Genomic DNA, 11,152 nt, shown 5'->3' with positions numbered 1-11,152 from the left:
CCTGTACAGTGACCACATGCCACCACTTCCAGAAGCCAATTGTGTTGACATTTTTTTTTTGAAGGAGGACTGTTACTCAAGGTCTCTCTCCTCTTCTTCCCCCCCCTTCAGAGACAAGGACAATGGAAGGTCGTGGCAGAAAGGTCACCATTCGGAGGTGGATTCCTGCTGACACAGGGTTCGGAGCACCCAGTGGACTCTCTGATTAAGCAGCGTCTCTCTTGTGGACTGTGAGGTGGCGGGGGTGAATGGGGAGAGAGTGAGAACAAAGTGTGTTTGCATGGCCACAGACACCGCAAGTGGGAGCACAGTTACGTCCCAGCTGCCTCTGCTCAGAGTACATCCTGACTGTGTTTACTGGTTCAGTCTAATCCCAGTGCCCTCCGTTAGCAGGATGTGGCTTTCTGTGCTAAATAAAATGGAGAATGGAAATGGCAAAAGTACTGTATGTTTCTCTTTGGTGACATCTCTCCCCAGTAGACTGGGACTACACTCAACGGAATTTAGCAGAATGGGGAGGTGGGTGGATCTGACAGAAACACAGTAAATGATGTTGGGTATAGAGGAAGGGAGGTTGTTTCCATTGTGGGTGGGTGGGTTGGGGGGGGGGGGGCATTGCCTGAAAATGCCCCGCCTCAGGCGACTGACTGTGTGGAGTTTGCACGTTTGCACGAGGGGGTTAAAAAAAAATCTGGTTGAGGGATTCAGGAAATTCTAGCCTTTTTGGTTTCCAACACTTGGAGATTATAGAATTGGTAAAACGGGATTTGGTTGTGGTTGGGGGGGAAATTGCCTTTAGTTCTGCTCGCTGCAGAACTCGACAGAGATCACCAAAGTAATTTCTTTTTCCAAACAAGAAACACTTCGGCCCAATCTGATCCATGCTGACTGTGGTGCTCACTCAGCTCGTTCCAATTGCCCACATTTGGTCCGTAATCCCGCTAAACCCTTTCCAGCCACATACCTATCCAAGTGACCTTTAAAAGGTCGCTAACGTACCTGCCCTCACCACTTTCTCAGGCAGCCCAGCCCATATCCACACCACTCTCTGCGGGAAGAACTTGTTCCCCAGGTCCTTCGTAAATCTTTCCCCCTCAGCTTAAACCTGTGCCCTCTCGTTTTCAATTCCACGTCCCTGGGAAAAAGCCAACCTGCATTTATTTTATACACCTCCAAGGTCACCCCCTCATTCTCCGACGTTCCAAGGAATGAAGTTCTGTACTGGCCAACCTCTCCCTAGAACTCCGGCCTAGTCATCCCGGCAACAGCCTCGTAAAGTATCTTTGCACCCTTTCCAGTTGAACTAGGTCTCTGCTTAACCCTCTAAACACTGTTGTTCTGTCCTCCCTTATCAGGAGGACAATCCCTCCTCACTCACTTGTACTTCAGTCACGCCTGGAACTTCTGCATCTTGGAACACGGAGCAGCCCAGTCCTGCCTTTCTCTCAGCCCCGTTTCTGTTATGGCTGTAACATTGCCACTCCCCAGAGCTGATCCATGCTCTGAGTTCATCTGCCTTTCCAGTCAGGCCTTGGTCTTTGAAATAAATGCACTTTCAACCGTTTCTGTCCTTTTCCCTGTGTCCCTGACGATCCTGAACAGTAAACATGCTCTCGACGGCTAATGTATTTTCTCCTGCCAAACTCGTTTAAACCCTCCCGGATAACACGAGCAAATCTCCCTGCAAGGATACTGCTCCCCCATTCGGTTCAAGTGCAACCTGTCCCTCTTGTACAGGTCATGTCTACTCCAGAAAGGATCCCAAAGATCCAAGAACTGAAAATCCTGCCCCCTACACCAGCTCCTCAGTGAAGCATTCATTTGCCTATCTCTCCATTTCTGTCCTCACTGGCACGTGGCACTGGGAGTAATCCTGAGGGGACTACCCTTCAGATTCTGCTCTTTAAACTTCTTACCTTACTACCTGGAATCATTTTGCAGTAGCCCATCCCTTTGCCTACCTATGTCACTTGTAACAATGTGCACAATGACCTCTGGCTGTTCACCCTCCGCCCCATTTAGAACATTCTGCAACCACTCAGACCTTAGGAGGCAACCTTCTGCAGCCAGAGTCTCTGATCAAAAAGCGTGATACCTGTTACCGAGGGGAATGGCGCGGGGTTCCCCTGTCACTGTCTCACCCCACCCCACCTCATCTGGTGGGCACCCAGCTCCCTGCAGCTACAGATGTTGACTATGGCTCTTATCAATGATGTTCTCGGCATCTCGCGTGATCCTGAGTGCATCCAGCTCCAGTTCCCCAGCGCAGTCTGTCAGGAGTTGCAGTCGAGCTCAGTTCTCACAGGTGGAGCCACCAGGGATGCTGGAAATCTCCCTGCTCTCCTACATGCTGCAAAGAGGAGCATACCCCTGCCCTATGACTGGCATCCCTCGTGACTTCATTCCAGACAGACAGTTGAGTTAAAGAGCCTTGCACATCTGCTCAGTTTCTCCACGCCAAAACCTCTTGGGCAAAGGTCTCAGCACCTCCAATCTTCACACCAGCCCACTCCCTTCACGGGCTGCTCCCATGATCTTGCCAGGTCATCTCTTCATCCAGCCATCTTTTTTGTGGGTGGTGTGAGGAGGAAGGAGGGGTGGGAAACACCAGTGTTAGTGTTTCGGGTTTAGCAACACACTTACACCAGGTTCTCGGTGACCTGCTGTACAGTTATGACGACTGTACTGCCATCACAGCTGTCAATCATGTTAATGTCACCAAGTGAAAAGGAATATCTTTTATACAGTTTGCAGTGAGGGAGACGGTTCAAAACAGTAGTCATTGTGGAAAAATTAAAGCTCCACTCTCATTTTCTGCATATGCAGATTTTTGTTGGTGAGGGTGTGAGAGTAAATTCAAGATTTTTTTGATTTCAAAAATATACTTTATTCATAAAGTACTTTGATGGTCTGTACAGTTGGACATGCCATACATATGTAAACATGTTTGCATACCGAAACAGAGTAATCATACCTATTTAAAAGGTCTGTACAATTACATTTTTAGCTGAGGTGACAGCAGAGCCCAAATGACTGGGTGGGCCCCCTGTCCTTCTTTAGGCAGGCAGACATTACACGGTGGTCTTTCCTCGCTGCCCCAAACTTCAGCGCGTCCCTCAACACGTCGTCCTGGACCATGGAATGTGCCAGTCTGCAACACTCAGTCGGGGTCAACTCCTTCAGCTGGAAGATCAGCAGGTTTCGGACCACCCAGAGGGCGTCCTTCACCGAGTTGATGATCCTCCAGGCGCAGTTGATGTTCGTCTCGGTGTGCGTCCCGGGGAACAGGCCGTAGAGCACGGACTCCCGCGTCACGGCGCTGCTCGGGACGAACCTCGACAAACACCACTGCATTCCTCTCCAGACTTCCTCTGCGTAGGCACATTCCAGAAGGAGGTGTGTGACAGTCTCGTCCCCCCCCGCAGCTGCTTCAAGGGCAGCGTGCGGTGCGGCTGAGAGTCCGGGCGTGCATAAAGGATCTCACAGGCAGAGCCCTTCTCACCACCAGCCAAGCCATGTCTTGGTGCTTGTTGGAAAGTTCTGGCGATGAGGCATTCTGCCAAATGGCTTTGACAGTCTGCTCAGGGAACCGCTCGATAGGATCCGCCCTCTCCTTTTCCCGAAGGGTCTCAAGGACACTACGTGCTGACCACTTCCTAATGGACTTGTGGTCAAAGGTGTTTTTCTTCATAAATTTCTCCACGAAGGACAGGTGATACGGAACGGTCCAACTACTCGGAGCGTTCCGCGGCAGCGAGGCCAGGCCCATCCTTCGCAACACCGGGGACAGGTAGAACCTCAGTACGTAGTGACACTTGGTGTTTGCGTACCGGGGATCCACGCACAGCTTGATGCAGCCACACACAAAGGTGGCCATCAGGGTGAGGGTGGCATTGGGTGTATTTTTTTCCCCGTTGCCCAGATCTTTTTACAGTGAGTCCCTTCGGACCCGGTCCATCTTTGACCTCCATATAAACTGGAAGATGGCCCAGGTGACTGCAGCGGCACAGGTTCTGGGAATAGGCCAGACCTGTGCCACGTATAATAGCAATGACAGTGCCTCACACCTGATAACCAGGTTTTTTCCCCGAGATGGAGAGCGACCGTAGCTTCCATCTGCCCAGTTTCTGCCTCACTTTGCTGATACACTCCTCCCAAGACTTGGCGCACGGCCCAGCCCCCCCAAACCAAATACCTGGCACCTTCAGGTGGTCGGTCCTGACGGTGAAGGGGATCGAGGATTGGTCGGCCCAGTTCCCGAAGAGCATGGCCTCGCTCTTGCCTCGGTTTACCTTGGCCCCCGAGGCCCGTTCGAACTGGTCACATGTGCGCTTGAGTCTGCGGATCCGAGCAGAAAACGGCGATGTCATCCATGTACAGGGAGGCCTTAACCTGCAGGCCCCCGCTGCCAGGAATAGTCACCCCTTTCAGGCTGGCATCCTTCCTGATGGACTCGGCAAATGGCTCTATGCAACACACAAACAAGGCAGGAGAGAGAGGGCAGCCCTGCCTGACTCCTGATCTGACTGGGAAGCTATCTGATTCCCACCCATTGATTGAGACTGCACTGACAATGTTGGTGTAGAGCAGTCTGATCCAATTACCGATTCCCTCCCCGAAGCCCATTTTGGAGAGGACATCCCTCATATATGTATGCGATATCCTGTCAAAGGCTTTCTCCTGGTCCAGGCTGATGAGGCAGGTGTCCACCCCCCTGTCCTGCACGTAGGCGATCGTATCCCTGAGGAGTGCGAGACTCTCAGCGATCTTCCTGCCCGGTACAGCACAGGTTTGGTCAGGGTGAATCACCGACCCTAGAGCAGACCTGACCCGGTTGGCGATGACCTTTGACAAGATTTTGTAGTCTGTGTTTAACAGTGAGATCGGTCTCCAATTTCTAATTTCTTCCCTCTCCCCCTTCTGCTTGTAGATGAGGGTGATGATGCCTTTGCTCAGGAACTACACATATCCCAGGCCAAAAAGCATCACCCCACCCCACCGCAGCTGAGAGACCAGACATGCGTAAAGGATCTCACACTTACACCAGGTTCTCGGTGACCTGCTGTACAGTTATGACGACTGTACTGCCATCACAGCTGTCAATCATGTTAATGTCACCACGTGAAAAGGAATATCTTTTATACAGTTTGCAGTGAGGGAGATGGTTCAAAACAGTAGTCATTGTGGAAAAATTAAAGCTCCACTCTCATTTTCTGCATATGCAGATTTCTGTTGGTGAGGGTGTGAGAGTGAATTCAAGATATTCGTGAACTATTAAAGGTGGCTCAGGGAAGTCAGTCAGTTGGGTGTAGATCTGGGTTTTAAATTTATGGAATTCATCTACTTAGGATTTTTCTGGGAATGTATCGAACTCAGACAACAAATGCTCATTTTTTAAAAAAGTTTCTATAATATTTTTAAAACTTTTGCTTCGATAGAGGAAGTTAAAATTTTAATACAACAATCCAGGATATTAAGAGTTGAATTGCTGATTTTTAAATAGATTACACAATACATGCCACAAATAACTGAGATGTAAAATAAATGTACAGTGGGTAACCGAGTACAGGAGTACCCCGATTATCTGGCATTCAATTATCCGAGTTTCAGGTTATCCGACGGGATTATAAGATCCTGATGCTTGGCTAAACTGTGTTCTCCAGCATTTGATTATCCCACAATATACTTCCTGCCCGTGTCATTCGGATAATCGAGGGTCCTCTGTACCGGAAAAAAAAAGTCAGATTGCCGTTTGGATGGAACTCCTGAACAAAACTGACCCCCTCCATCGCCCTGACCAAAACATGACGGACAATTTTCATAAATTTGTCTGAGTTCGATACATCCCCAGAAAAATCCTCAGTCGATGAATTCCATAAATTTAAAACCCAGATCTACACCCAACTGACTGACTTCCCTGAGCCACCTTTAATAGTTCATGAATATTTTGAATTCACTCTCACACCCTCACCAACTCATTAACAAATGAGTTTAACAGCAAGAGAGACAGAGGCCATTCATAACTTGTAATGGTCAGGCTAAAGGAATGGAATATCTCTGAACAGGGGAGAGAGCAATGAAATGTAAATAAAAGTTAACAGGACAGTAGGTTCCAGTTGAAGTAAGGACCTGTTGTTATTGCTGTTTAAGGGATCATCTGTTGTGCTGAGAGGGAAGAGATGCTGTCCAGAGGGGTAGAGAGTGATGAAGACAGCACATTGTTCTAATGGTCAGGTTTTGCTTTTCTTAATTCTCCCATGTTTACTTTTAATTAACTGAGCACCATTTCCTGAGTAAAGGTTCAAACAGGCAGCTGCCCCTGAGGCTGCCTCATTGTCACAAAGTGCTGAAGGGTTGTGGAGGAGGACTTGATCTCGGAGTTTACCTCCCTCCGTTTCTGCTGGTGCTTTCTGTGCACTCCCCTTCTTCCTCAGCCAGTATATTCTTCTCGAGGTGCTGTAAAAAGGTTAAATCATCATTGTCTTATCACACCACAGGAGTGCTCTCTCTCAGAGACAGAGAGAACTGGTGGGGGCTTCTTAACTTGAAGGTGACCACGCGTCAGGCGAGGGGAGACGTTGACGCGGGTCCTTCGTGGAAACTTGAACCTCGAACTGAAAGAGAGACTTTGAATAGGAAGGTGATCAGATTCCTTCTCCAAATTACCTCATCACGTTGTGCTGAAAATATCCAGGTTTGCCCTTAACTCAAACCATGCAGGGTAGGTCATGCAGTATCAATACTAAAGCCAACTTTATCTGTATCAGCTTGAGTACTCTGCACTGGACAGCATTGGTGTGAAGCTTCTTACTCCCCACACCAGTAAGGACCAATGTAATATCACTGGACCAGTAAGCCAGAGGCCCAGGGTAATGCTTTGGGAGCCCCAATCCCACCAGGAAAACTGATGGAATTTTATTTCAGTTGCAACAGCTGAAGTTGATCTTTTCAAATCAGTAGTAGGGACCACAAAACTATCATTAATTTTGATAAAGGATCTGGTTCACTCGGGTCCTTTAAGGGAAGGATATCAGCTGTCCTTACCCAGTCTGGTCGACACACCTTTCCAGATCCACAGTGATTTGGCTGATTCTTAACTGCCCTGTGAAAAGCTAGTTCAGTTCAAGGGCAATGAGGAAAGGGCACCAAATACAGGCTTGCCAGCAATTCCCACAATCACAGGAAAGAATTGACCCAAAGCTCAATTTAATTTGCAAAAGGGTCCATTCAAATAATTCTGAGGAATGTCTGGTCCATACAAACCTAACGAGTTGCGATTTCAGCACCACCTTTTAGTTCCCCATATGTGCTTGTGTTCATACATCTGCTTCTGTGTGTGGGTTTATCACATTACTGCACCTATCCCTCCGGTAGGATGTTACCGAATAACGTGCACATGGGAAATTTAACAGTAGTCGCATGACTCATGGGTGTCTGTGTGTGCATATATGTGTGTGTGAGAGTGAGAGTGTGTGTGTGTATATGTGTGTGACTCATGGGTGTGTGTGTGCATATATGTGTGTGTGTGTGTGTGTGTGTGAGTGAGTGAGAGTGTGTGTGTATATGTGTGTGACTCATGGGTGTGTGTGTGCATATATGTGTGTGTGTGAGTGAGTGTGTGTGTGCGTGTATGTGTGTGAGAGTGTGTGTGTTTTTATGTGAGAGAGTGTATGTGTGTGAGAGTGTATGTGTGCGTGTGTATATGTGTGTGTATATGTGTGTGTATGTGTGTGTGTGAGAGAGAGTGCACACACACAAGTAAAAGTCTTTGTTTCAGGTCATGTATGTTATTCTATCGCACAGTGACACACAACCACATTTACACTGCACACATATGCCCCGAGAAGGTGTTTAACCTCCGTTCTGTTTGTACGGAGCAGGATTGCTCGAGACCAAGATATTAAAATAAAAACTACTGATGGTTCAGGAGGAGAATTCGGACTCCTCACCTCATCATTCAAACGGCCCAGCGGTTTCCTCATCCGGATTCTGGCTGCCAACAGTTCATCCACACCATGGAAGACAGAACAGTACAGCACAGTCAGCCCTCGATGTTGTGCTAGCCTTTTATCCTACTCTAAGATCAGACTAGCCTACACACCCTTCATTACACTATCATCCACGGGGCTATCCAAGAGTCTCTTCAATGTATCTAACTGTGCTACCACCTCTGGCAGTGCATTCCCACCACACACTCTGTAAAGAACCAACCTTTGACATCTTCCCGAAACCTTCCTCCAATCACCTTAACATTATGCCCCCTTGTGACAGCCATTTCCACCCTGGTAAAAAGTCTCTGGCTATTCACTCTATCTAGGCCTCACATCATCTTGTACACCTCTATCAAGTCCCCTCTCATCCTTCTTCACTCCAATGAGAAAAGCCCGACCTCCCTCAACCTGTCTTCATAAGACCTGCCCTCCAGTCCAGGCAGCATCCTGGGAAATCTCCCCCGAACCCTCTCCAAAGCTTCCACATCCTCCCTGTAATGAGGCGACCAGTACTCAACACAATACTCCAAGTGTGGTCTAACCAGGGCTCTATAAAGCGGCAGCATAACCTCGCGGCTCTTCGACTCAATCCCCCTGCTAATGAAAGCCAACAAACCTATCAACTCAGGTGGCAACTTTGAGGGATCAGGCCCAAAGGGCTGAACGACCTCCTCGTGCTTCTATTTTCTTTCCAAATGTGAGGAAAGCAGAAAAAAACCATCCAGAAAGGAAGGCTGGAACTTGAAATGGTGTGTTCTGGGTGGAGCCCGTTAGCACGTTACTCCAGTGCACAAACAACAATTTTTAAAAAGTTAAATAACATTGTTCCTGATCTCCAGATACTGTTAAATGTTCATTCTTTCGGTTAAAAACAAGACAATACGGTCAATTCTTGTGTATTTATTGCATTTACATTTGATACAACAAGGACACTTGGGTAATGGCCAAAATGGGCAACACAGTTTATCTAACGTGGTGAGCAATTTCTCACCAAAATGTAGGAGACTGTATCAAACAGTGATGTTGAAGATATTAATCTCCTAATTAATATCCCATGGCTCAGTGATAAGCGAGATGAGAAGTTAACATTTAGTCATTTCATGTAGTTTAATGAACATTTTAAATCTGTCTTGATGGTTTCCTGTGTGTTGACACTGTACCAGTTACAGTAAAACATGTACTGTCCCAATAATGCACTGAATTATTGTGCTGTACTGTTGTTTTCATGGCTGTGAGACTATATTGACATAACTAGATATTTTGATTAAACTTTAACTACACTTTAATAGGACATTCTAACAAACTTTATTCTGAGAAGTGAGTCAGGCTGTCCGTGAATAGCTGAATTTCCATTAATGAAGACTGAATAAAAACAGCAATATCCAAATGTACAATATAACCCTAGCAGTCAAACAGTTATCCTTGTTCCAGTTTATCTGCCCTGTTCCCATATCCTCATATTCCCATTTTCCTTCAATCACCGGCCTATCTCATGTTTTCACATTAACTCCAGGGTACATTCCACTGTCGCACGAGCCTCAGTGTTAACAGGTTCCTGGATCGGGCGTTATTCAAATGCATTCAAATATTCACATCCAAAGTGAACAAAGGTTGACCCAGAACATGTACTGTGCTATTCTTCTGCACCTAAAACATAATTACTTTTCTTAATTTCTCTAACAGACAATATATATTTCCCATGAGATCTTGCAGTTTGTCCTGCCTGTTTTCTCAGTAATGTGGACTCTGTACGGCTGGCGCCCATGCTCTCCAATCACATGGAGTGTTTTCAGGTTAGTTGAAAACATTGCTAATTTTATTATCAATACAGGAACACCAATCCAACACACCCTCACTCATGGTTCTGCGTCTGATCATTGTAAATTAAACAGAATTCTACGTTTCTAAAAATTCTACCATTGCATGTCGCTGCGTGATTTCTTCATAATGTAATTGCAATCTTGAAAAATACCCTCCTGATGAAGATTTTCCTGCTCCTCGGATGCTGTCTGACCCGCTGTGCTTTTCCAGCACCACTCGAATCTTGACTCTGATCTCCAGCACCTGCAGTCCTCACTTTCACCTAGGCAATCTAACATGGCCAATCCACCCTAACCTGCACATCCCTGGGCACTATGGGTAATTTAGCACGGCCAATCCACCCTAAACTGCACATCCCTGGGCACCACGGAGTAATCTAACATGGCCAATCCACCCTAACCTGCACATCCCTGGGCACTATGGGTAATTTAGCACGGCCAATCCACCCTAAGCTGCACATCCCTGGGCACCACAGGGTAATCTAACATGGCCAATCCACCCTAAGCTGCACATCCCTGGTCACCACGCGATAATCTAACATGGCCAATCCACCCTAACCTGCACATCCCTGGACACAACTGGGTAATCTAACATGGCCAATCCACCCTAACCTGCACATCCCTGGACACAACTGGGTAATCTAACATGGCCAATCCACCCTAAGCTCCACATCCCTGGGCACCACGCGATAATCTAACATGGCCAATCCACCCTAACCTGCACATCCCTGGACACAACTGGGTAATCTAACATGGCCAATCCACCCTAAGCTGCACATCCCTGGGCACCACGCGATAATCTAACATGGCCAATCCACCCTAACCTGCACATCCCTGAGCACTATGGGTAATTTAGCACAGCCAATCCACCCTAACCTGCACATCCCTGGACACAACTGGGTAATCTAACATGGCCAATCCACCCTAACCTGCACATCCCTGGACAAAACTGGGTAATCTAACATGGCCAATCCACCCTAACCTGCACATCCCTGAGCACTATGGGTAATTTAGCACAGCCAATCCACCCTAACCTGCACATCTCTGGGCACCACTGGGTAATCTAACATGGCCAATCCACCCTAAGCTGCACATCCCTGGTCACCACGCGATAATCTAACATGGCCAATCCACCCTAACCTGCACATCCCTGGACACAACTGGGTAATCTAACATGGCCAATCCACCCTAACCTGCACATCCCTGAGCACTATGGGTAATTTAGCACGGCCAATCCACCCTAAACTGCACATCCCTGGGCACCACGGAGTAATCTAACATGGCCAATCCACCCTAACCTGCACATCCCTGGGCACTATGGGTAATTTAGCACGGCCAATC

At 47.5% G+C, this 11,152-nt stretch overlaps 1 protein-coding gene across 1 annotated transcript in view; it reads left to right on the top strand.

Annotated features, from left to right (window-relative positions):
- Positions 1 to 434, top strand: part of LOC122548260 (uncharacterized) — a 29,968-nt gene extending 29,534 nt beyond the window's left edge. The window contains exon 5 of the mRNA XM_087984278.1: positions 112 to 434. Coding sequence (XP_087840404.1) covers positions 112 to 172 — 61 coding nt within the window. The 3' untranslated portion in view covers positions 173 to 434. The remainder of the gene's footprint in view (positions 1 to 111) is intronic.
- Positions 435 to 11,152: the final 10,718 nt, after the last annotated feature.

Source organism: Chiloscyllium plagiosum, unplaced genomic scaffold (genome assembly GCF_037043375.1).
Source record: "Chiloscyllium plagiosum isolate Xiang-an unplaced genomic scaffold, Cpla_swu_hap1 HiC_scaffold_48, whole genome shotgun sequence".
NCBI classification, from domain to species: domain Eukaryota; kingdom Metazoa; phylum Chordata; class Chondrichthyes; order Orectolobiformes; family Hemiscylliidae; genus Chiloscyllium; species Chiloscyllium plagiosum.
Note: the sequence above shows the minus strand (reverse complement) of the source record. Positions and strands in the feature narration are given on the sequence as shown.